Genomic DNA, 24,239 nt, shown 5'->3' with positions numbered 1-24,239 from the left:
AGCAAGCATCATTTACATAATAGTTGGCAAGTCTTTTTACCATGCTGCTACTTTCAAATATTACATTTGAGTGATTCAGCTCTTGTATCAACACAGTATGCTGCAGCGTAGTTCAATTTCCATGCAGGCTTTTTTCTGCTATTTATTTTATTTGTATTTTACCCTCACACTTCTGAGGACCAATCAATAACCCAGTTCTTCTGATTCCTCCGTTACGTGAACGCACCAATCAACAGGCTTGTTGTGATTATCTAGAAAGTGAGTTGCGTCTGATGCGGAGCCAGTACAAACGTAGAGTCGCGTAATTCGTTGTGCAGTGAAGTTCAGTTAAATGCCTCTCCAGCTCAAGTGACTCCCCCCTCATTACTACTGAGCTCTCTCATCCCATCACACTGCAAGCAGAGAGCGAGCTTTAGGAACTTTTTAAAACTTTATATTTAAATTTGAAGACTTTAGTTGTATACCATGTTTTGGTCACTTCTGTGCGTAATGCTAGTCTTTTCATCCGTGCCGGCAGATGCGCAGATCTCCACCCGGTATGTTGTCGGTTGTCCTGCTCGGTGTGACAAGTCGATGTGTCCCCGGATACCGGCGTACTGCACGGCTGGACAGAGCCTCGACGCCTGCCACTGCTGCACGGTGTGCGCGTCCGGCGAGGGCGAAGGCTGCGGCGGCTTGGGGAAGCTCGGGGACCCGGTGTGCGGAGAGGGGCTGGACTGCTCGATCCCTGGCGGGGTGGGATACAGTATCACGGTGAGGAGGAGAAGCAAGAGTGGGACTTGCGTGTGCAAAACCACCGACCCGGTTTGTGGAAGCGATGGGGTGTCCTACCGGAATATCTGCGAGCTGAAGAGGGTCAGCCGCCGCGCGCAGAAGCTGCAGCAGCCACCTGTCCTCTTCATTCAGCGGGGAGCCTGCGGGAAAGGTAACGCTGCTTGGGTCGTATTAATCACCATCAAAGACCCCAACACTGACTGAGAAGTTGATTTGGTAGGAAGTTATGTGGATAAAACAGTATAGGCCACTCTGTATTTACAATAGTTATGCTAAGTAAAACATATTTTTTAAATCTCACTTTCAAATCAACAGTTTGTTCAGTGACAATATGTGCTGATAGGCTAAAGTAAATATGTAAATGTTCTTTATGGTGTGATGTTGAGCCTGAAGCTGCATTCAGTGGTACACAATCCCCATGTGTCCAGGATAACAACAGCCACCATTCAACTGTGCTCCCCTCTTGTTGCTGAATAACAATTAGACTCGCATCAGAGAACTGTTTAAACCTTTGCCCAGTTGAATGAAGTCATGATCTCTCACTAATGTAAAGCTTTATGTGCAGTCACATGGATATGATCCGTATGATTGTTTTATACAATACAGTTCATGCCAGTGCAGTCTGCATCAGCTGAACAGAAAGGAATTTGATAAGAAGGATAGTGTAGGCCGTTATTAAGCGGTACTGAAGCAATACATTGGTAATAACTGGTATTTGTGGGTGTTTCAGTATGGACCAGCTGAGTGTCATGTGAAAAGTATTTCACCCTAAAGCTAAAAACTAAACTGACATCATTCTTCACTTGTTCTGCTGCTTTATGTAACAGCCCAACTGAGAACTCAAATGTCAATGTATTCAGTGAGTCATTTATCATTATTTACGGTAAACAGAATGTATATTATCGACACATCAGGACTGAAAAATATTAGCACAAACACAAGACATTGAACTGAAGTGTGCACCGCATCTGCAGCTGAAACATTCTTCAACACCTGTTGCCTCAAAGACCTTACCTCAAAGCTTGGAAACATATTCCCCCCTCCAGCAACCCCCCAAAATCTTTCCTCTCTCTTCTTTTTCTCTTTCAATGGGTCTTTCCCTCTCTATTTCTCTCCGTCTCTGTTGTCACTCGTAAATCACACTTCAGTCACATGAAGGAATGTCTGGCGCTGATTCAAAGCCATAATTCCCCCTCCGTTGAAGACAGTTTAAAACAGGCAGGAGACACAAAGGAAAACACAAAGTTAGCAACCTATATTTTTGGGAAAGGTTAACATATACATCAAAAATTGTGTGGGCGCGGTAGTAGCACAGACTGTATCGCCACATTTGTTTTTGAGTCATGTAAACAACTCAAATTGTTAAGTTTCGCCCAAAGAGCTAACCATGTCGGAAACAGAGCAGGTCTGCGGTAAGCTCTACTGATTTTCCAAGGTTCCGAAGTGAACATTTCCATACCTGCAATAAGCATTTCACATTTCATTTGATACATCAGACATCCAAGCATGTCTCCTGATTTAAACTTCAGCATTACATTTGATGTGCAGGGGTTGACACTGAAAATAAACTCAACTCCCCCTTTGAGAGACTTTAACTATATCCTGCAATTTGGCCCCATTTTAAGAAAACATATGCAAGTACGTTATGAATGATATCCTATTTTGTATATGGATGGTAATGCAATACGTTGACTATGCAAGTTGTCAAAAAAAAAAACATTAGGTCAAACGTCTGTGCGTCTAGGTTCAAATAAAATGACCCACATTTAATTTATTTGGCATTTTCAAGACTTTACTAATGGTGAAAATGGAGAGAAAATGCTGCCTAGTAGAAATGGATGACATGCAACTTACATGGTGTTTATCTAAGACCACCAGAATACCCCCAAAAAGCTATCTTTATTGAAAAGTTGACTGGATGAATATGGATGTACTTTCTTGATTATCTGTATCGACGTTAATCCAATCTGCTGAGTGAGTGACTGTTCTGTCAGGTCGCACTCTCTGACTCCGGTTTGTGACATTTGCTGAATGTGCACATTCTTCCCAGACTTTTTCTCAGCCAACAATAATATGAAAATATCATACGTTTTTCTATCAGCCTGCTCCTGCATGTTTTCCTCATTTATCATCCTTACTGCTCATGATGCCTGTGTTTCTCTTGCTGATCATTCTCTTAATTCTCTCTCGGCTCAACCATGTTTTCTGCATGGCTCTTTTATAAATCTCCTTTATTCATATTTATCTCATCTTTTTCTGACCACAATATGTTTGTATGTTCTCTTTCCTGTAATAAATGTCAACAAAGGTTACTATAAGCTTTGGACTATTTATATCAACATATAAACCGTTTTATAGTTATCAAAATGATGTTTGAACCTAGTGAGGCCATTTTAGTTTGATATCTCTTTGATCCTTATACAGAATGTTCCACAACAAAATGGGAAATAGCTTAAATTGGAATCTTACGCTGCAAAAAAATCTTATTTTATAAACAGCAGCAAAGCACAACTATATATCTATAACTGCAGAAAGGCAGGGCCTCAATGAGTCATGATCTTACACTTTAGTGGCATAACATAGGCATCTGTCAAAAATGAGTTTTGAGCCAAGGTAACTATGACTAACTGGAAATTATTTTTTTAAATGGTCTACACACACTCTGTGACTCTCTGTCACAAAAATACTTTTTTATTTTCAAAAAAATGAAAATGTGCTTCCATTTTATACATTTAGAACAAGCATGGTGGACCTCAGTATAGAACCTGTGCGTGTGCGTGTGTGTGTGTGTGTGTGTGTGTGTGTGTGTGTGTGTGTGTGTGTGTGTGTGTGTGTGTGTGTGTGTGTGTGTGTGAGTACATGAGAAGGAGGGGCTGACCTTACTGTACTCATTTAGTATTTAGAGTCTAGGAAATAGAGAACAAACTGCTTCCGCCTGCGGGTGCCAATAAAACAGTGGGAATTATGTAAGGGAAAATTGAAAAAGGAGAGGCCCAGAGCCACGCTATGAAGGTCAATGCATATAGAGAGTGGATTAGGAGAGGAGGCCTTTGAGTGTGTGTGAGAAAAATAAATGCAGTTTTTCTCCAAACAACTTGGGTTTAAATGGTTTCCCATCACTGAACGCTTGATTTAACTTTAGGACATGTGCATATTGTAAACTGAGGCTTAACTTTATTAGCACATTTTATTAAACAGTAATAAAGTGCAGGATCAAACCTCAATATGTCTTCCATATGGGAGCCACTTTTACTTTGCACGACTGAAACTGACTTAAGTTACTGCAGAGGAGGAATTTGATCATCTCCAACGTAAGACTTTAGTCTAGACGTATGACTATAATCATTTTTCCTCTTTCCTGTTCCTCACCCCTGTGCCATGGTCTCCTTAATAATGAGCTCACCATCACGCACCATCAGTCAATATCTACTGCTCTGCCTCATATAGTACTGCGAGTCGTCACTAATCACAGGGTCGGGTGTACAATCTCCATCTCCTAAATTGAGTGTCATCTCCAAAATATTTAAATTGTGGCAGCTGAACACCTCTTACTGTACATGTCTGATGTTCACCAGAATGCCCGGCTTGTTGGTAAATGATCATGAGCAGTGAAAAAGTATATCTTGCATGACACGTCTGATCAAATACAAAACCTCTACAAATAGGTTTTGGGTTCCTTCCTCGAGATAAAGTGTTATTCCTTGAACTTAAGGGGTTATTTATGGTGTCCTTTTTTTGTTGTTCCTTTTTAACCAAATTAAAATAGACTATTTCCAAATGACTCATTCAAGTATTCATGCCGTCTGTCTGTAACTTGCTCACATGGCTAAATGAAAAATCCAACTGCAGCTGATGAAACACAGTTGTTAAAATACAGGATTGCTTAAAACTTAATGTTGTTCATAACTTTTTAATGCTTAAAAAAAGCTTGAACCCTCAAAACCGTCTTATATTGTCAGGTCGGCAATTGATGTTGCAAGTGTTTTCTTTTTATTTATTCAGTTTTGTCCGGTTTTAATAGATTTGTGAAGTGATTTTTGACCCTTAACAAAAAAAATGGTTAAATTAAGTTTAACGGTATTTTTTAGCTAACAACATCATTTTTCCACATCAGCTTGTTGTAAGTGTTCTGGCTTTTAGTCAAAGCACTGGCGACGTATTTCTGACCTAACCTCCTACATTGTCTGCGGTAAATCCTTATTTTTGCCCTGCACTATATCCAAATATAGATATCGTTTTCCCACACAGTGGAAAGCCTGCAACTACAGACCTTCTGGAGTCAGCTTCTGGCATCTATTCACTTGATGGTGAAATATTACCAAAGCAATATAGGGTTTAGACACTAATCAGTAAGATTTAAATGCTGACTTTCTATCCACACATCAAGGCTTCAAAGTTAAGGATGAATTAGTATGAAGACAGCGAATTAGACTTAATTATATACAAAACTAAGGCTTTTTCAATCTCAGTTCCGTAGTGAAATAAAGTCCAGTGTTTAAATCTGGCAACAATGCCTTGGCAACGCTCTTTAATGTAACTGAAGTGTGCACAACGTGTGATTTGTGATTTACCATCAGCTCGTCACCACTGGGCCTATAACTCTGCTATCATCACATTATAGCTGTGGTAGTGTGCCTCTAGAAATAAAGTTCCCTATGCGTGAGGAGGCAGCTAACAGGAACACAGTAAAGGGAAAGAAACTGAGAGCCTGTATGGACGCTCCAGAACCTACACAGTTTCTGGCCAGAATAATCCACTCAGAGCTGACCATGAACACCCTCGGGTGTTAGTAGGAGGTAAATTACTCCAATCTTTCCATTAGTTTTCTCTCGTACTGTGGAAAGAAACCTGTGTTTAATTTATGAGATTTAATGTTTAATTTATATCTTTCAATGGAAATATATGTGGAGGGTTGGAGAAAAGTTGTTCAATTATTTTTTGCTAGCGGCATGGCTCTAGGGATGTTGGTCAGGGGGGTCCAACACTTCTGCCCAGACTAAAATAACTCAAAAACTTATGGTGAATTGTAGCACATTCATTCTCCAAAGATAATGAAATTGACTTTGCTGATCCCCTTACTCCAGCGCCACTATGAGGTTGACATTTTTAGGTTATTGTTATGAAGAAGATTCAACTTCTTGTCATTACGTAGTACAGTTATTATGTAATGAAACGGTTTCTCTGCATTTGACCCATCATAGGGTTAGGAGCAGTGGGCTGCCATTATGTACGGCGCCCGGGGAGCAGTAGGGAACGGTGCCTTGCTCAGAGACACCTCGGTAGCACTTGGTCTTTCCGGGACTTGAACTGGTGACCTTCCAGTTGCCAAGCCAAGTCCCTATGGACTTTGGTTATCCTTAACGTTTTCTCTAGCTCCTCCAGCAGGTCCAGATGTTAGACAGGTATCTAATGAAATATCTCAAAAAAATTGGATGGATTATCAGAGCATTTATAAAGAAGTTCATGGTTCCCAGAGGATGTTTCCCACTGATTTTAGCGCACCCCCTGACTTTTGTTCGAGTGCCACCATGAAGTCAGTTTAGGTTGAGTAAAATACCTCAACCACCAGAGGAAAGAGTAACATGATTTAGTTTGAATACAGACTTTCATGTCCCTCTCTGGGTAAATAGTAAATGACCTGCAAAATATCTGAGATTTCCTTCAGTCTCAGCTGCACTCTGTGCTTCATGCTAATAAGCAAATATTAGCATGCTGACACCATACTTATGGTTAATATGGTGAATGTTGAGGAATAATTTCCCCTGCATGTTATCTTTCGCCCTCTGACACAGATGCCCAGCATTGAGCAGCCATTATCTCCCTTAAGGAGGGGCTGCCCAAGCATTTTGTTGTTGTTACCAGTTTATGACCGGGCAACTTCGGTCAGAGATAGTTATTGTTGTGGGACACCGGAACACATCCTTCTCGGGTTGTAGATGACCCCGAGCCATAAGCGACTACAAATGTGATTCAGTGTCCTCAGCTGTTTTAGTCTATCTATTGAAGAATGACTCTGAACTAGTTAAAACCTGGAACTACATGAGGGTTCTTCAGAATTGATTGTGGCATCTCAACCGTGTGGTCAACTCGTGGCCCGTGACATGTCTTGTGAATTCTCCGGCCGTAACTCCAAATAAACCGTCAGTGTTTGCCATCAAAGCTCCAGCTCCACATCGTGTCTCTCTTTGAGTCCTGACTCCAATTGCATCAGAAGTTTCCCCCACAGTGAATGTTAGCTCATTTTAACAGCATTATCAGCTAAGCATTGTCATTTGGAGCATCTTTGCATGCATTTGCTCAAAGCAGTACAGTAACGTATAGCATGGCAGTATACACCAGGATTTTCCCCTTCAGGTTTGACCATTTTTTTAATACTGTATAATTTATGGATATTCAGTACGGCAAGACACCGCTCATTCCATGCCTGTGTTAGCTTACAGGCACCTAAAGCGGAACATCCCTTTCTTCTTTCTTAACCCTTCACTGCAATCAGAGATATCCCAGGGCTTATGGGTGCCTTTGACTTTCGTAAGTTCTGTTCTTTAGGAGAAGAATGAATGAAAAGTGTCTTTGTGAGACAAAATAGTTTTGGGTACGTGGCAAAAAAAGGGTTTATGCATGGGAGGATGAGACACTCAGGGAAAGGTCTGGGGAGTCTTGATTCATAGCTTTGGTTAAACTGTCGTCTGGATAGACCGTAATTACCAGGTAAATCAGTCAACATTTCCTGACTTGCCCAACGCTGTATGGATATGGTGGGACGGGTGATTCAGTAAATTTGGCAGTCCACATACATACAGTGCCAGACGGTGTGTTTGTGTGTGTGTGTCAGTGGTGTTATACTTGTGAAGAGCAGTTTGGTCTTGACAAAAGATGCTTTGAGAATTTAGATTCTGTGTTTACAATCAACTAAAGGCTAAGGTGAGGGTCAAGGTTAAGTATTTATTTGTGAGGTTTATAGCCAGGGTTAAAGGTTTGTAAATGAGTGAGTGTGTGTGTGAATGCATGCCAGACCTGACCTAGACAGTTGCAAACCGCAATTGAACTGTCTTTTTTTATTTTCCTCTCTGTGTTATGTTGGTTTTCTATTTCCACACAGCTCTTACATCAGGCAGTATTTCTGTGCATCTTCTGTTTGTTTTGTAATCGTCAAGTGTGTGCGTTTGTGTGTGTTTTTTTATATTTTCAGGTCATGATAACCCAGACAGCCCAAGACACAAATACAACTTCATTGCCGACGTGGTGGAGAAAATTGCTCCGGCTGTGGTTCACATTGAACTCTTCCGCAAGTAAGGTCCACGCACCTGTTTGTGTGTGTGTGTGTGTGTGTGTGTGTGTGTGTGTGTGTGTGTGTGTGTGTGTGTGTGTGTTTGTGTGTGTGTCTCAGTGTGTGTGTCTCAGTGTGTGTGTCTCAGTGTGTGTGGGACAATCCGAAACACACTAGAGTTTACAGCCCACCTGTGTACTTAACCAGACCACACCAGTTGCACATCACTTACGCTCCACTTCAGTCTGTCATCGTATTTTCTTCTCATCGTCTCACTAGCTTTCATGCTCTGATATATTTTATGCCCGCTTCTCATCCTTTTTTTTGACAACTCCATTCTTCATCTGTGTCACCTCCATCATGTCTGTCACTGTGCTTGTAAAGTGATTCTTTGAACGTCGGCAGCTCTCTGATTTCAACGTTTCCGCCTTTCCCTCAGTCTTTTTTCTTCCGTGTCGCTTTTTCTTCTCTCCTTCGCTGTCGTTGCATTAGTTTTACATGAAAACAGTTTTGCATTGAGGCTTTTCTGTATACTAATGCTGCAGTGTGTGTTTGTTTCCTTTTAATACTATTTTTATTTATACATTATCAAGCTCTCCTTTGACTACTTACCTGCCTACTGTTTAAATATTTACCTCCTGTGGAGACAGGCTTTAACTTTGTTTGCTTTCAACTCTTAAGAGTTGATGGATTTTTCTGTCTTTTCAGGGTTTCTAGGTAAGAGATAAGTTGAAAAAGTGAACTAAATTGAAAATGCTCTCCTCCTCCATCCCTCCCTTTCCCCAACAGGATGACCTATTCCAAGCGAGAGGTGGCGGTGGCCAGTGGTTCTGGCTTCATTGTGGCAGAAGATGGCCAGATTGTGACCAATGCCCACGTCGTGGCCAATAAGCATCGAGTGAAAGTGGAGCTGAAGGGCGGCGGTACCTATGATGCCAAAATCAAAGATGTAGATGAGAAATCGGACATCGCCCTCATCAAGATCGAAGCACCGGTTAGTCAAAGCTTGTCAATTTGGGAAATATGCTTTATCATTTTAATGCTGACGGTAAAAGATCAATACCACTTCCTGACTTTTTAGGGGTTGGAAGCAGGAAGTGAGTCAGCATAAAAGGTCGTAAAATTGGTCGTGCTTTTTACAGTACTACGGCTTCCACAGATGACATTTTTTAATGGATTTTTTGTCAAAGCACTTAAGATATTCTTTGCTATCGGGATGTTAAGAGCATTCCATGGAATATAACAAAAAGTGTATCTCGAGCCGGTTTCTCAAACGTACCTACCCCACCTTTGATGCTCGTAAAACCACTTCTTGTCTTTTTTCCTTTCAGTTTGTGTACATATCAATTTAAACAAACAAAGCAGGGACAGGGCAGCTGTCTCCCTCTGCTTACAATGTTTCTGCTAAGCTAAGCTAATGCCTCATGGTTCTAGCTTCATAGTTAGCATGCACACATTTAAATTTAGATCTTTAAATTGAACTCTAAGCAAGAAAGCCAATAAGTGTATTTCCTAACATCTTACCCTAATCCATAAAAGAAAAATAATGGTTGTGATGCAACAACTTTTTCTGTCAGGTTATTTAAACTAACTAAATCCGTTTTATAGACAACTGAATTTCTGATTCAAACAAACCTTGGTGGTTTCACAAATGAGCTTTAACGCAAGGATTTCTAAGTCAGGTATTATTGGATAATTCTCTGCGCTCTCAACCACTGAAACAAGATCAAATGTTAACTTAGTTTTGTAATTATCCTGTTGGGAAATCAGTCTCACATGAAAGTGGTCTAAATCTGGGAGATCATTCACAGTGCAAGTGAAGGAAAGTGAGAATGCAGGTGCAGCTAAATGGGTCTTAAAAGACAGCTGGCCGGCATACTGTCCAGATCCTGGAGGTGTGCAAGCTGCAATAACAACAACTTGTAGAAACAATTAAACCTGTGGTCAGTTTAAAGACTATGATGATATTTAAAGGAAAATAGTTACATATCTTTCTAAACCTTGCTGCATTTACCATATTTTTCACCACTTTCTCTCCACTTCTCTATTTGTCTGTGTTTATTTATCTGTCTACTGGACTAGAGGGATCCACATTACAATATAATCACAGTCAACAGTCATTTGAAGGAATGTGTGGCAGAGATCCAAGGCCTTTTGCCTGGGAGTCATAGCAGAGCAGAGTGCATTGTGGAGCTTACTCTCATGGCTGGGTGACACAGCTGAATAGATGTTCATGACAGCAACACAAGGTGTATTACAAAGACCTCCAATTCGGAAAGAGGTCGAAACATTCAGGTTTTTGTTTGGCCGACAATGTGGGGGAAGACTGCGGAAAAGAGCTGTGACAGGCGCTTTGTTTTTGTTCATCCCACAATAAAAGCGGTTCCGTCTCTTAATGACAGGCCGGTCTTCATTTGGGGGATTTGTTTTCAACACATGCTCAGTGTGTACAGCCTTTTCAAATTGATGCATATTCGGGAATAATTCATGTTGTAGAAGCATGCAAGATGATGGTCAACAATAATGCATGCTTCATCACTGCAGAAGTCGTTGTTTAAAATGTATTTTTAGCATTCCCTGCACAACACATTGGTTGGAAAACAACAGGTGTTTGTAATAAAGCAGGTTAATGCTAATGAAATTACAGCCAGATGTATCAAGGCCAGGGTGTCATACTGGCAGAAAACACATTCTCCGTAATGAATATACTTGTAAAAATAAAGTGTGTAAGTGATTGTTTGAAGTCAAAGCAGGTTATCCCGGCAAATGAGGCTGCGATGAGGCTCCAGAAGACCTGTGGTCTCTTTGTAAATGCCACAAGATTAAGACCAATTTGGCATTTCCGCAATGTGTGTGTGTGTGTGTGTGTGTGTGTGTGTGTGTGTGTGTGTGTGTGTGTGTGTGTGTGTGTGTGCGTGCGTGCGTGCGTGCGTGCGTGCGTGCGTGCGTGCGTGCGTGCGTGCGTGCGTGCGTGCGTGCGTGCGTGCGTGCGTGCGTGCGTGGGTGCGTGCGTGTGTGTGTCTGCGCGCGTGTGTGTGTGTGTGCGTGTGTCTGTGTGTGTGTGGGATTTAGCAAGAGTTAATCGAGGGCAAAATTAGAGGATGAGTGCGTTATAATGAGAGGATAGCAGGGCAAGCCAACTTGTCATTTTGAATGACATTTAAAAGGGAAAGTATAGTCGTCCATACTTATAGCTTCTGGGTATTTAATGTCATAAACTTAAAGAGTAATAATAACTACAAATTCCAGCTTATTCAAAGACAGTTCACTGAAAGTAGATAATGGATTGCAGTCGACGCAAGTATCAATTAAAATCTGGAGTCCTTGAGGGCAAGACAGGGTCAAGTTACAGAAAATGACTGGCAGGTTATACAAATAATCACAGTTGCAGCCACAGCCAAAACCCTTTTAACGAAAGATAAATGGAGAGTAATGAATCACCTTTTTGCTTATAAGTCAATCAAGCCTTTAGAAAGGCTAACCTCACAATGGTATGCTCCAAGTCAAGTCTCAAGTCTTTGTACCAAGTAACTGTGACTGCAACAGAGCAACAAAAGAGAAAGATGTCCATAATCTCTTGCTGCAAACAACATTCGTAGAGATTCCTTGAGCCCAAATTGGACTGTTTTGTAGCTAAATGTTTGTGAGTTTATAAATCCATATCCTGTCTGGTGCAGATTATGTATCTCTTTAATCTTCCATCCTTCTCTCCCTCATTCCTATGTGCCTCGCTCTCTGCTCCTTACTCTTCTCTCTGTTCAATTAAAGCTAAAAACTGTCAACGTCAGCTCTCCAGAAGCGGCCATAGATAATCAACGAGCAATTGGAGCAGTTTATGAGTGAGAACATTCAAACTTAGGTTTTCCCTGAGTAAAATGACTGGCTTCTGTCTTCCTTTATTTTTTCTTTTCTATGTGAAATTGTAGTTTATTGGTAGCAAGACCCAGTGCGTTCTTGAGGCTGTGGTCTACCCTTCAACTCTGGGGAATACATTAGTCCGTCTACAGCAGATGGAACTTCAGAGAGGAAGGAGGGGGGGGAACAGTGTTGTACTCACTTGTTCCTGAGCGGAGAGTATGGGGGAAAAGGAGGAATCAAGAGGGACAGAGAAAAAGCGAGCGATGTGGTCGAGGCCTGGAAAATGGATCCACATGTCTGACTCACATGACTATGTGAGCTAATAGGCTAATGAGTGCATTGTGTGATGTGGCAAAGGAACAATCATGATATAACTCATTATGCTATAGCTCTTAAAAAGCCTTTCATCAACCTCTGAACTTGGTCACATTCACTTGGAAGTGTTTACGATGAATTGGACGCGTTCACATTTACCTGCTTTCACTCTGACTTGAAAGCTTGCTGACTTGGAAGAATATTTATTTAATCACATCGACTTATATTGACCCCAGCGGACTTGGAAGCAATGCTTCCTTGGAATGACTTCAAACACTCAAACGTACTGTGCAATGAAATGTTCCATATCATTCCAGATCATTTTACTGCATGCCTGTGCAGTCATTAACCTTGGCTCTTAGTGCTTTGTACTGCAAATGAACGCAGTGAACACATTGATCCTTGCCTTTATTCACACTGCAGGTCAAAACAAAAGTTCAATGGAATGGAAGTCCTGTCTAGCTTAAGGTAGTTTGATAAAATCAAAAAACACAACAGTTACAATTGGGATTTGCGTATGACATGTTCAAATGGAAAGGTAAACCCTTTTTTCTTAGGCGGGGTAATGATAATTGCTTTTAAAATAATAATGCAATCCTGCTGTAATTGTCATTAAGTCAACACACGTGCTTGAAGTTAGCTTTACAAGATGTGTAGTGTGGCAGGGAGAACTGACCTCATATTTCCCCTGAAACAATGGCACTGTTTGTCTCTGTATTATCCATCACCTGCCATTAAGAGTCTCAAACCGTTTTCTCTGGGAAAATTGCCTAGCGCTGTGTTGAACTATTATTATGTGTGTGTGTGTGTGTGTGTGTGTGTGTGTGTGTGTGTGTGTGTGTGTGTGTGTGTGTGTGTGTGTGTGTGTGTGTGTGTGTGTGTGTGTGTGTGTGTGTGTGTGTGTGTGTGTGTGTGTGTGTGTGTGTGTATAGAGAGGAAAGCAAAGGAATGTGCCTCTGTGTAGCCATGTGGCCCTGCATTTATTTATCTGTTTATCAGCAACATTGGATTTCCACAGGAAGGCTGCATATCCCTTTGATGAACAGTCCTGACAGACAAAAGCAAGCTTGCAATCAATTATTCGTGTTTCTGTGTGTCTCTGTCTGTGTGTCTGTGCATGGATGGGTTTCAAACAGCTTACCACAGGGACCTGGGTGACTTGCTCCATTGCCAGTGGAAAGACACTGCATGTTGTCCTTCAGAGACAGGCGGAGGGGAAATGAATCATGTCCTCCTCTCCTCCTCTCCTCCTGACCCAACCTTAGTCCTTCATCTCTGTTCCCTGTGACCAAAACAGTTCCCATGCTAAAGGATGCAGTCGTGTGGGAATAGAGCCAAGGAAAATACACACACTCCTGTCGCCCTGCTGGGTCTCGATGCACTTTCCCTTGGTCTACTTGTGGCTGCGTAATAGTTTTCCAAGCCGGCTGAACAGACCTTACCCAAAGCTGTTTCAGGTTACTGTTTAATGGCGTCACTTTAGATGAGGCATGATAGAAAAGGTTTAAATAAACCACAGCTATGGGCAGATGGTTGATAACCAACAGTGTGTTTTACTGACTATCAGTTTATTCAGTTTTTGGAATTCATAAAGATAAGTCTATTATAAAATCGGTCCAAAACGTATTTTTGGGGGGATTAGGAGCATATATGATATAATCTTACCTTGCCTTTAAGGGTAACTTCACCCAATTGAAATCACATCATTAACTTTTCAGGAGCAATGGTTATTCTTTCTCACAGAGACATTGTATTTATGTAAACATATTTAAATCAAATTAACTTTTTTTGTGGAAAGAGATGTTGCTCTCTATTTTATTTGTATCCTTTTTAATTACTAGGCACCATGAACAATTTCATTCACCTGCACTGTATTATTAAAAGTGGATATCTTAAATGCCAGAACATTAAACTGTCTGCATAGCTGGATTTCATGCAAGGTAAATGAGGAAATACTTTTCTTATAATTTCGCCGCTTGTGCCTTTTTATTATCTACCAACTAATTAACTCAACATTCCACAATGTGGGTGTAGTCTTTTGAAAAGAGGAACACATACAGGCGGTGCTATAACCCTCTGGTTTTTAAACTGTGATCCAGGGACCCTGAGAGATGCTTTAGGAGATTCCAGTGTGCTCCCCAAGCCATATAAAGAAGAGTCTAGACTACAATATAGCTGCCCTAGACATATAAACACTTAAAGTTACTGTCACTTTTATCTCTGCATGGACATTGTAAACAATTATTTGTGCATCAGCTTTCCAAAATCTGTTCTTCTGTTCAAGGTCATGGCAGTAACATATTTCAGGAAACAAGATGCAGAGTAATTACTGCATAGGTTGCCTTTCATTACCGACTACAGTAAGATTAAACTATATAAATACGATCTAATACTTCAAACAGAGTTATAGTTCACATACGCTAGGGCGGCTGTCTTGCTCAAGCAAATAAAGACCTCATGTCATCATTTGCTCGGTTCAAAGTTTTTGTGGTGTCTAGCTGGAGCCATGACGCCCCCAATTCCTCCGAGCTCTCGTGCAAAACTTCACGGAGTGTAACATACACACGAAACTCACAGACATATGTTTGCTCTCATAGAGACTGAAAACCTATCCAACAACATAAGGAAACCATAGTGGTTTCCGTACTGGTGTCAGCTAGGATATGGTTTAGCCAGTGATTACATGTTGATGTTACAAACAGTGTTGAGTGCTGAGCGGAGCTAAGGTCTGGTTCATGTGTGGAGTGTAAAACTCATGGGCACAACTTATCTGTTTTTCAGTCGAACCAAATATGCTCACACAGGCATTCATAAACGAGTCAATAAGATACCACTACCAGATTTGCAGACAAACTCATATTCACAATAGGCCCTCTCTTACCCCTCAGCCTGATCTTAGGATCCTCCAACTAGATGTTCTGTGTGAGCGTGCTGAATCCTGCCACATTTGTTATCTACATTAGCACAACCCCTGAGGACACACATTCAGAAGTCAGCAGTAAAACCTTATAACTTTGTCTACTTATGAATGTTGCAAGGTGGAACTTATAAAAGTATGTTCCCTGCTTTGAAGTCACCTGTCCTGTATGAAAGGAATAGGAGAGCTTCAGTTACTCCAGTTGAGCTTATATACAGTACAGGTCACTGACCCAATCAAAGCAGCTTCTCAGTGTGAGTGAAAGTGGTCTGGCTGTATATCTAAGCAGTGCCAGGTGTGAGGGTTTTAATTTACACAATTGAGTTTGTGAGGGTTCATGCCCTGGCAGGCTCCTCCCTCTCTGTGTTTGTATATATGTGTGTGTGTGTGTGTGTGTGTGTGTGTGTGTGTGTGTGTGTGTGTGTGTGTGTGTGTGTGTGTGTGTGTGTGTGTGTGTGTGTGTGTGTGTGTGTGTGTGTGTGTGTGTGTGTGTGTGTGTGTGTGTGTGTGTGGTGGCCTACGTGTACACATGTGCCTCAAAAACTATTACGGCTCAGTCCATCGCGCTTTGACTGGAGTTTAAAGTTTGCACCTGGTCCTCTGGTCATAAAACGGTAGTTAGTGTAATGGCTTTTAAATGAGCTTCCAAATTAGCATGGCTGTAACATTAAACAATGACGCATCTCTACGGCAACTCTGCTGCTATTTTCAAAGCGGTCTGTTTGTCTGATGGCTTATCTTTCTTATTGTCTCTTGCATGGTGTCCCTGATAAAACCTGGAAAGTGAATCAAGTCTCAGCTACAGAACATGGGGAAAAGTCTGGAATCTTTTACAGCCTGTGCCCTGTGCAACTACTTCTTCAGTAAAAGCTGTTTAGTCCTCCATCCTTTAATCTGATGCCCCACTTTTCTCACTTACTGTATCTAAGCACACAAACTTGGAAAGCAAAATTTTCTTTTCATTTCAGATCCTATCCTTTTTCAAAACCCTCTGCAGCGTTTTTGGTTTATTTTTCTGAGAGTTTCTCAAACTAACTGTTCTCTTGCATCCTAAACCAAAAACAATTGTAGGTCATGAACTGGATTTTGCATACACGTGCAGCACACATCGCCTACTATCAAACAAAACTGCGTTTGACTTATTCGTCTCACATTCTCAGACTCTTTCCCTGTGGTTTGTGGTGTTTGTTATTCCCTTCTTTCACCTTGCCTCCTTTCTTTAAGTGTGGGTGAAGTCCGAGAGCAATCGTAACCTTCTTCTGAAATAGCATGGTGATTCACTTGGGTGGTCAGGAGAGGCGGGCTCACAAGGCGAGATCATTTCCCACAACTGATTCCAGATTGCTGACCTGTCATGATTAGTAAGTGATATGTAAACTAGGGGTTTTACAAAAAAGGGCAGTCTGCATGTTCAGTCTCTCCTCTCACCTAGGCGCTGTTGGTTGTCAGCACACTGATGCTTTTTACACTCTTTCTGTTTTTCTGAATGTATTGTGATTTCATGTGGGTTAGTGTGAACTCTACTCCTCATTAAAGTTGGCATTTTGGAGACACAATTGGGTTTTCACTAGATAGCAACAGTCACCATGGCACCACCAGTATCACTAACTGTTATCATACAGTAATCATGGTGACTGCCAGCAGTGGCCCAGTCCTGAATTTCCTGGCATTGACTCACATCCACCTGACGTCCTCCCTCTCTCAGCTGTGTTTCTCTGCTTCCTCCCTCCATCTGGTTATACTCTTATATCCCAGGGAGTGTGAAGGGAGAGGGGCAGCGGGGCTGATTATACAGACTGCTACTCTCTGTCAGGTGTCTGTTTGTGTGTGTTGGCACGCGCCAAATGCATGTTTTCTGATTTATGCACATGCTTCTACAGCCTGTGTGTTTACTTTCAACATCCGAACGATGTAAAAACAAGCCAACAGGAATCAGGAACATGGGGTGTTGGACATCTGTGTTTTAAATTTGAGTGTCTGTGTGTGTGTGTGTGTGTGTGTGTGTGTGTGTGTGTGTGTGTGTGTGTGTGTGTGTGTGTGTGTGTGTGTGTGTGTGTGTGTGTGTGTGTGTGTGTGTGTGTGTGTGTGTGTGTGTGTGTGTGTGTGTGTGTGTGTGTGTGTGTGTGTGTGTGTGTGTGTGCGTGCGTGTGTGCGTGTGGAAAGTAGGTTCGAAAACGCTCTCTTCCTCAGTTACCAGCTATCTTTGTCATCTTCTAATAATAACTTCACCTTAAGGCTCGAGATCGATTACAGTAACAAAACACAGCGACGACTGAACAAAAAGCGTTTCCTACAATCCAGCTTTCTAATTTAATTAACAGTTGTTTTCGAATCTGGTGTCTGTACATGCATTTAGTCTTTTCTGCAAATATCTGTGAAACCAGGGCAAACGTTTTCCATGCGTCAGCAGAGACACGTCAAGGTTTATGACTGAAAATTATATGATTTATGATTTGACTGCAATTTCTGAGCGTTTGCATGGGTGTGTGTATTTCACATAAATCCTTTTGTCTGTGTGGGCCTACTTGTGTTGCTGTCTGAGTTACCTTGCAGTCTCCTGTGGCTTCTATTTATAGCCCTGAGTAAACAAAATGGATACATAGGAGAAGCACGCGGGACAAGTCCTTTAGTCTAGTCTGCCATAAGAGCATTTGAGTCAGGATCCTCCATGATGTGCCTTTGCATGGGCTTTGACTGTGGGTTTGTCCATTAGAGATGATTTCATTCAGAAAAAAGGAAAATGTAACTGGGGACGGATGAATATATCCTTTGTGTCTGTAGGGGCCAGCTCTCAGCAGCCTGGTTTCCACTGCAGAGTGGAACAGACCTAACCAGAGCTTAAGGTTACTCATTATGTATTGTATATCAGTCAATTTCCAGCATCTGTGGCCTGTGGCACACACCCACTATTAGTAATGATTTGTCAGCTGGGCTACACTTTCCTTTAAACCAAAAAGCGTTTGATCCTGATATAAGCATTTAGAGCTGTGATGTTTGGCGTAAATGTCACTTCTTACTGCTTACTGTGGAAAAGGGGTCATTTTCTTTGTGTGGGAGCATTGAGTGGGATGTGTTTAGAATACTGTTAGTGGTTTTTACACATGATCATGATTAGTCCTTGAAGCTCAGCAGGGATAATGCAGTTAAAATAGAGCAGAGTTTGTGATCTAGAGCTGTTCTCATTAGAAATGTTTAAAATGCCTTACGTTATATTGGTTTTTGTGTCCATCAGTCATCAAAACATATAGGAAATAGTAATGAAATGTATTAACAATGTCACAAAAAATACTTGTTCACATGCAGAATATATCCAAATATCTATTTTTTTACTTCCTCACCCTTCATACATACCACCTTCAACTAACAGGCCAAGTTAGATCCCTCATGTAGAAGTCGCTGAGGGACATGTCAGTCATGCAATAATGAATGTTCCGTTCATAAACGTATGCATTTCTGAACTCCTCTGGAATCTCATGTCATTTTAATTTATAATTGTATTTTATGTTTTCATGGCTTTGAGATGTGTAGAGCCTTTTTCTTCTCAGTAACCTTGACCTCCAGTAATGTGAACAATCTCCCTCTGTTTTTCTCACATGCAGAACAAGCTTCATGTCCTGCCGCTGGGCCGTTCATCTGACCTGAGACCAGGGGAGTTTGTGGTTGCTATCGGCAGCCCGTTTTCCCTCCAGAACACAGTTACCACAGGGATCGTCAGCACCACTCAGCGAGAGGGGAGAGAGCTGGGCCTCCCCAACTCCGACATGGAGTACATTCAGACTGATGCCATCATAAATGTACGTCAATGCAAGTGCAGACATACACCTGTTTTTTCTCCAAATCAAAATAATAAGTCATGTTTCCTTTCGGTTCACAGTACGGCAACTCTGGAGGGCCTCTTGTAAATCTGGTAAGCCATTTTTGTGTTGTTGGCAGATCCCTTTTTGCTTACCCCTAATGTTTCTTCTTACAACTGTAATTTCACGTTGATGTTTTAGGATGGCGAGGTTATTGGGATCAACACGTTGAAAGTGACAGCTGGCATCTCCTTTGCCATCCCCTCCGACAAAATTCGAGAGTTCCTGGCGGAGGCTTACGACAGGCTGCAAAGAGGTGTGAGCTCTCAATGACACAACTTATTATGTTTTCATTTCACTGCTTTTATTCCATCACCGAGACAGACTGTAGACAGACTGTCAAAAATTGGCTGCCAGAGTTGGACCAGGATGCACACAGAGTAAAGCAGTTTATAATTCAGCATGCCTTTCTTTGGTTGTTTTTTCCATCTCTGTGTGCGCTCTTGAGATATATTGACTACATTTTTTGCTTTATGAATCCATGCCAAGCATTACCTAACAGGATTATGACATTGCAAATAAACTACAAGGAGGAAAAAGCCAGAAGCTTGTTCTTTTATTTTATTGCTTTTCACCCTCTACCTCACGTAGAGTTTTGGAACAGCACAAACATGAATTATTACATGCTTTATTGATTAGATTTTTTCTAAAAATGATGACATCACTTAAAAACAAGATGATGAAACACATAAAAGATGGAGTTTGTAGATATGTGCATGTGCTCAAGACAATTGCAAGATAAGTGAGACTATCTGTAATCCACTGCTTTATCTAAAATAATGTTTTCTATCACTCAAATACAGAAAACAATACCCTAGAGCAGGGGTTCCCAACCTTTATTGTGCCAAGGACCGGCAGATACATTAAAAAAAAATTGCGGACCGGTTGTCAATTTTAACTGATTTGAATATTTACTCACCAGCAGGTGGCAACAGAGGCTAATTGTATTTAACAGCCTGAAGAAATACCAATATGCATCCAAAACATATTAACAACGTTTAAAACCAGGATACAATTAAAACAAAAAATTAGGACCGCTTTACAAATATTAATTATAATAGATAATATAATATAGCCTAATATAGGTGGCAACAGTGGCTAATTGTATGTAACAGCCTGAACAAATAATAGAACAATATGCATCCAAAACATATTAACACAGTTTAAAACCAGGATACAGTTCAAACAAATTAGTACCACTGTACACATATTGATATAACTGAAATGTCAATGAGACCCCTGGGCTTGTTTGCCAGCAATAATAACGTCATACCGGGGCGTTCGTTCCGGTGCACTCCAACAGCATTTAGCACTACATCGAGATTAATATTAAACTAACTTCTTTTGGGAACACCCACATACCTATGGAGTTGGCCATATGTGTGTAAATTACTGTTCATGGTAATTTGAAAACAAATGCCGTTGTTGGACACACACACAGCAGAGCTGAGCAGAGCACATACACACAAACATCATGCGCCTTTGTGACCGGACATTTCCTTCATACAACGAGTAATAGGGGGAATAATCGGGCCGTTCGATGTGTGTGTGTGTAGAGGTGTGTGTGGTTGAAACGTAGCAGCCTGCAGTGGGGAACACAGTGAAGGCGGTGTGTACGTGCTGGTGCTGCACTTCTCAGAGGCTGCCTCCTGATGCAGCAGCCATTTTATGAAGTGAAGGAGGCTTTACAAATAAAAAGATTAGCTCTACACCCCTGGCCGCAATGTCCTTAAAATGAAGTCCGAGTTCGAAATATATCTCAAATAATGTATGCACTGCCATTCCCCCACAAACATAACAGTCTGCGGTTAAACGGTTGTCTCCTGTGTGCTCCACTTCCTATTGGCGCACCACCTGTAACTTCATCTGCGCACGAGAGGCTGAGACCTTATGCTAGCCAATTTTGATTTATTTTGTATGTTTTGGATGAAATAATATGACTGGTATAAAATTAAATTTAAAAAATATATATATATATTTTTATATATTTATAATTTTGCAAATATTACGATAAACTCACTGCTATTTCGCGGCCCGGCAGTAACACCCTCGCGGCCCGGTACCGGTCCGCGGACCGGGGGTTGGGGACCCCTGCCCTAGGGCACTCTTATGTATTTGGAGTTCAAAACCAAACCCCTCAAGAAACTAAGTCCAGGCTTTTGCAGGAGAGACCATTCATGATTGTGTTGTTGTCCATCTCTAGGAAGAGCCGGTGCCAAGAAGAAGTATATTGGTGTGAGGATGATGACTCTCACTCCAGCGTACGTTGCATACTTTTTGAAATTGCACCAATACAGCTTTAATCATACTTAGAAAATGGAAAATGCACATTTCTTGTTTACTGCTGGATACAAATGATGATGAACTCTCTGTCCCATTTTCTTTCTCTAGGCTGGCGAAAGAGCTGAAGACTAGACTCCGTGACTTCCCTGACATCACGTCTGGAGCGTACGTCATGGAGGTCATTGCAAAGACACCAGCTGCAACGTAAGGAGGATATTATGCCCATATGGCTTCATAAGAGTGTGCTCAGTTCAAAATGTGCAAGAGCAAACGTTTTTTTTCTTTCTAAGCAATGGGATATTGTCTTTGGCACTTCATGCTACACACGTGCACCTAAGTCCCTCTCATCACTCTCCATGCAGCCCCTTCTCCCCTTTCGCAATGCAAATAGACAGTATATTTCATTTCCTTGCCTTCAGATTATTGCTCTCCTCTAACTGTCAAGGGTGCATACACACTTGCGGAGAAACACACTCAGCTTCCTACACAACTGTCTTAGTAGAACATAAATTCATGGCTCACTCTGGCGTGCCTGGAGTGCCTGGCCATCTAAAATATCCCCCCTCCTCCCACAATCGCAGCCCACTCCAATCAGCCACCACCACAGCTCCAGCAGAGTGGGGCTCAGAAGACGCTGAGGTCGGCTATTTCCTTCAAACCGCATGCAGGGAGGTTACGAGCTGCGCTGTGGTTTTCCTGCGCCGGCTCACCCAGCCCTTTCCGAAATGAGTTTCCCCCTGCCGGGCCTTGTCAGAGTTTACTCATGCCTTAATCACCCTGCTCTTTGCATAATAACATTTCTGTGGTTCCTTCTTTTTTTATAATTCCTCACTTTTTCTGGCATTCGTTTCCTTTCTCTCTTTTTATCTCACTCTCGTTTGTGTTGCTTTATGGCCTTTTGAAATCTTGAACCTGCTGCAGAAAGCTATCCATTTGCCCTGTTAGAGGTGTTAGAGCAGCTGGGTGTAATGAGGGGAGCGCTGAGCTGCAGTTGTGTTTATGGATGTTGTTACAAGTGAAGGTGTGATGGTCTGTGTTCACATGAGGCTGTGATTAAGCAGCTGTGTTGAGAGGCAGCTTTTGATACTGCCCTGGTCTGCGTGTGATTTCATGTTTACTGGTTTGTTTTTTCCTTTTTTAGTTGTACGTTTGGCCACAATGTTTTTTTTTGTAAAGGCGCCTTCACCTATTTTAGCTATTCTTCCCATAATGATCACTCACATCGTTAAAATAGTTCCAACAGATGGATCAAGATTGTGCTCACGGATCTGTAAACAAACCTGACCAAAATACAAGAAGTCAGATACGCTTGTATAAAGAACTAGAAAAACATGAGGATAACTGGATTTTAACCTGTTTTGGCGTTTGATTGATGTGTGGTTTGTGATACTTGAACTTCTGTAGGCTATTAAAATAATCTGTTGTTTTTATTCTTTCAGCTAAAATCTGAATAGGAAATTATATTACCACGGTATGCAAGAAGACAGAGGAGATTGTCATAAGAAGGAACATATTTCCTCATTAAAGGATTTAGCGTGATATTGTATATTTGTATAATGGTCAACAATGTCATGAGTAGACCAAAACCAATTAAGTGTATGTCTGTCTTTCTTCGTCTAAATTAATCTCTTTAAACAGCTTGGCACTGTAGTCAATCTTCCAGCACCAGACAGAGCTCTACTACAATGCCTGTATTACCCAGTGCAACAGTTTGGCTCATTGGTGTGTTTTTGACAACAGAAGAAGCATAAGAACAAAGGAAGAAATTATGTTGTGCTTAAATGTATCCGTAATAATACTTTATATTTATAGAATAAAGTTAGGGTTACGGTCTTCTCCTAGGATTTAGTTGTCATTAGGAAAATATTGCATATTTCCATAATTAAATATCAAGTTGGTACACACTGTAAACTGATTAAGATGACAGAACAGCATTAGGCTTTATGTGGTTTTTGTGGCATCTTTGCATTTATTAAACAATGTACAGGGTAGAGATAAAAGGAAAGGAGGTTGCGAGGTCATAACGCTCTACAAAGATAATTAGGACTATAAGGATTACAATGGCATATTTTTCTTTTATCATTGGTCATATCTTCTTCTTCTTCTTTTCTCTTCCAGTGCTGGACTCAAAGAGCACGATGTCATCATCTCGATCAACGGCCAGAGGATCTCATCAGCGACTGACGTCAGCGCCATCATCAAGAAGGAAAACACACTGAGAGTAGTTGTGCGCCGGGGAAATGAGGACGCTATCCTTACGATTGTTCCAGTGGAGATCGACCCCTGATCCTCCACAAATCACAGGAGCAGGAGCGAGGTTTTACTTATCGCCAGTGGACCTTATATTGGAGAGGGGCTTCGACTGACACACCCTCTCCCTGGTGCCAAAGGCCAGTGCTGCCACACATCCAGGAAGAAATCTGGCTTTGCCTTGAAAGAAACGACTGTACAGGTGCTCCAGAAGCAGTCCTGTAGTGTGTTCACTTTTAGTCTTTAATGCTTTGATCAATGCTAGTATACTGTTTGGTCACAAACATAACAAATTGGTCAATGGCATACAGTTTTAATGCGGTTTTTTTTCATGTTTTGTGTCTCTTTTAAATGGACTTTTGCTAGGTCAGGCCTTCCACAGCAATTTTAAGCAATCTGAGCAAATCTGGTTTATATAGTTGTCATTTTTAACTCCTTTTTTAAAGTACTGTAGAATATTTTTTGTTGAGTTTGCGATGTATACTGCGAAGAAAATAAAGGGACATTTTCCTTATTTAGTTTTCAAACACTCTATCTTGGCTTTCTCTTTTTCTTTCCATCTTTCTTTCACAGTCATTTTGGAAATGACTGCACCCAGGCTGACATTACAATATTTTCTTTGTGTGTTTGCTTAACCATTGCTGGCGCTCATGCTCACAAACACAAAGGGGACATAAAACCAATTGAGATCTGGTTTAAATTCTATTTTATTGCCTTCATA

The 24,239-nt window shown here is 41.3% G+C and overlaps 1 protein-coding gene across 1 annotated transcript; it reads left to right on the top strand.

The window, feature by feature from the left end:
* Nucleotides 1-249: 249 nt before the first annotated feature.
* Nucleotides 250-24,052, top strand: htra1a (HtrA serine peptidase 1a). The gene is made up of 9 exons (XM_079686339.1): nucleotides 250-925; nucleotides 7,964-8,063; nucleotides 8,831-9,035; nucleotides 18,731-18,925; nucleotides 19,006-19,038; nucleotides 19,127-19,241; nucleotides 21,189-21,246; nucleotides 21,377-21,472; nucleotides 23,387-24,052. The coding sequence occupies exons 1-9, from the start codon at nucleotides 466-468 to the stop codon at nucleotides 23,553-23,555; spliced, it is 1,431 nt and encodes a 476-aa protein (XP_079542465.1). The 5' UTR covers nucleotides 250-465; the 3' UTR covers nucleotides 23,556-24,052.
* The last annotated feature ends 187 nt before the right edge of the window (nucleotides 24,053-24,239 follow it).

Source organism: Notothenia rossii (genome assembly GCF_949606895.1).
Source record: "Notothenia rossii genome assembly, chromosome: 6".
NCBI classification, from domain to species: domain Eukaryota; kingdom Metazoa; phylum Chordata; class Actinopteri; order Perciformes; family Nototheniidae; genus Notothenia; species Notothenia rossii.
Note: the sequence above shows the minus strand (reverse complement) of the source record. Positions and strands in the feature narration are given on the sequence as shown.

Excerpts from the sequence above, each read along its gene's own strand:
- htra1a (XM_079686339.1), top strand. The coding sequence starts at position 466 with ATGTTTTGGTCACTTCTGTGCGTAATGCTAGTCTTTTCATCCGTGCCG. Across the intron at positions 9,036-18,730 it reads TCATCAAGATCGAAGCACCG|AACAAGCTTCATGTCCTGCC; the intron begins GTTAGTCAAAGC and ends TCTCACATGCAG. Across the intron at positions 18,926-19,005 it reads AGACTGATGCCATCATAAAT|TACGGCAACTCTGGAGGGCC; the intron begins GTACGTCAATGC and ends TTCGGTTCACAG.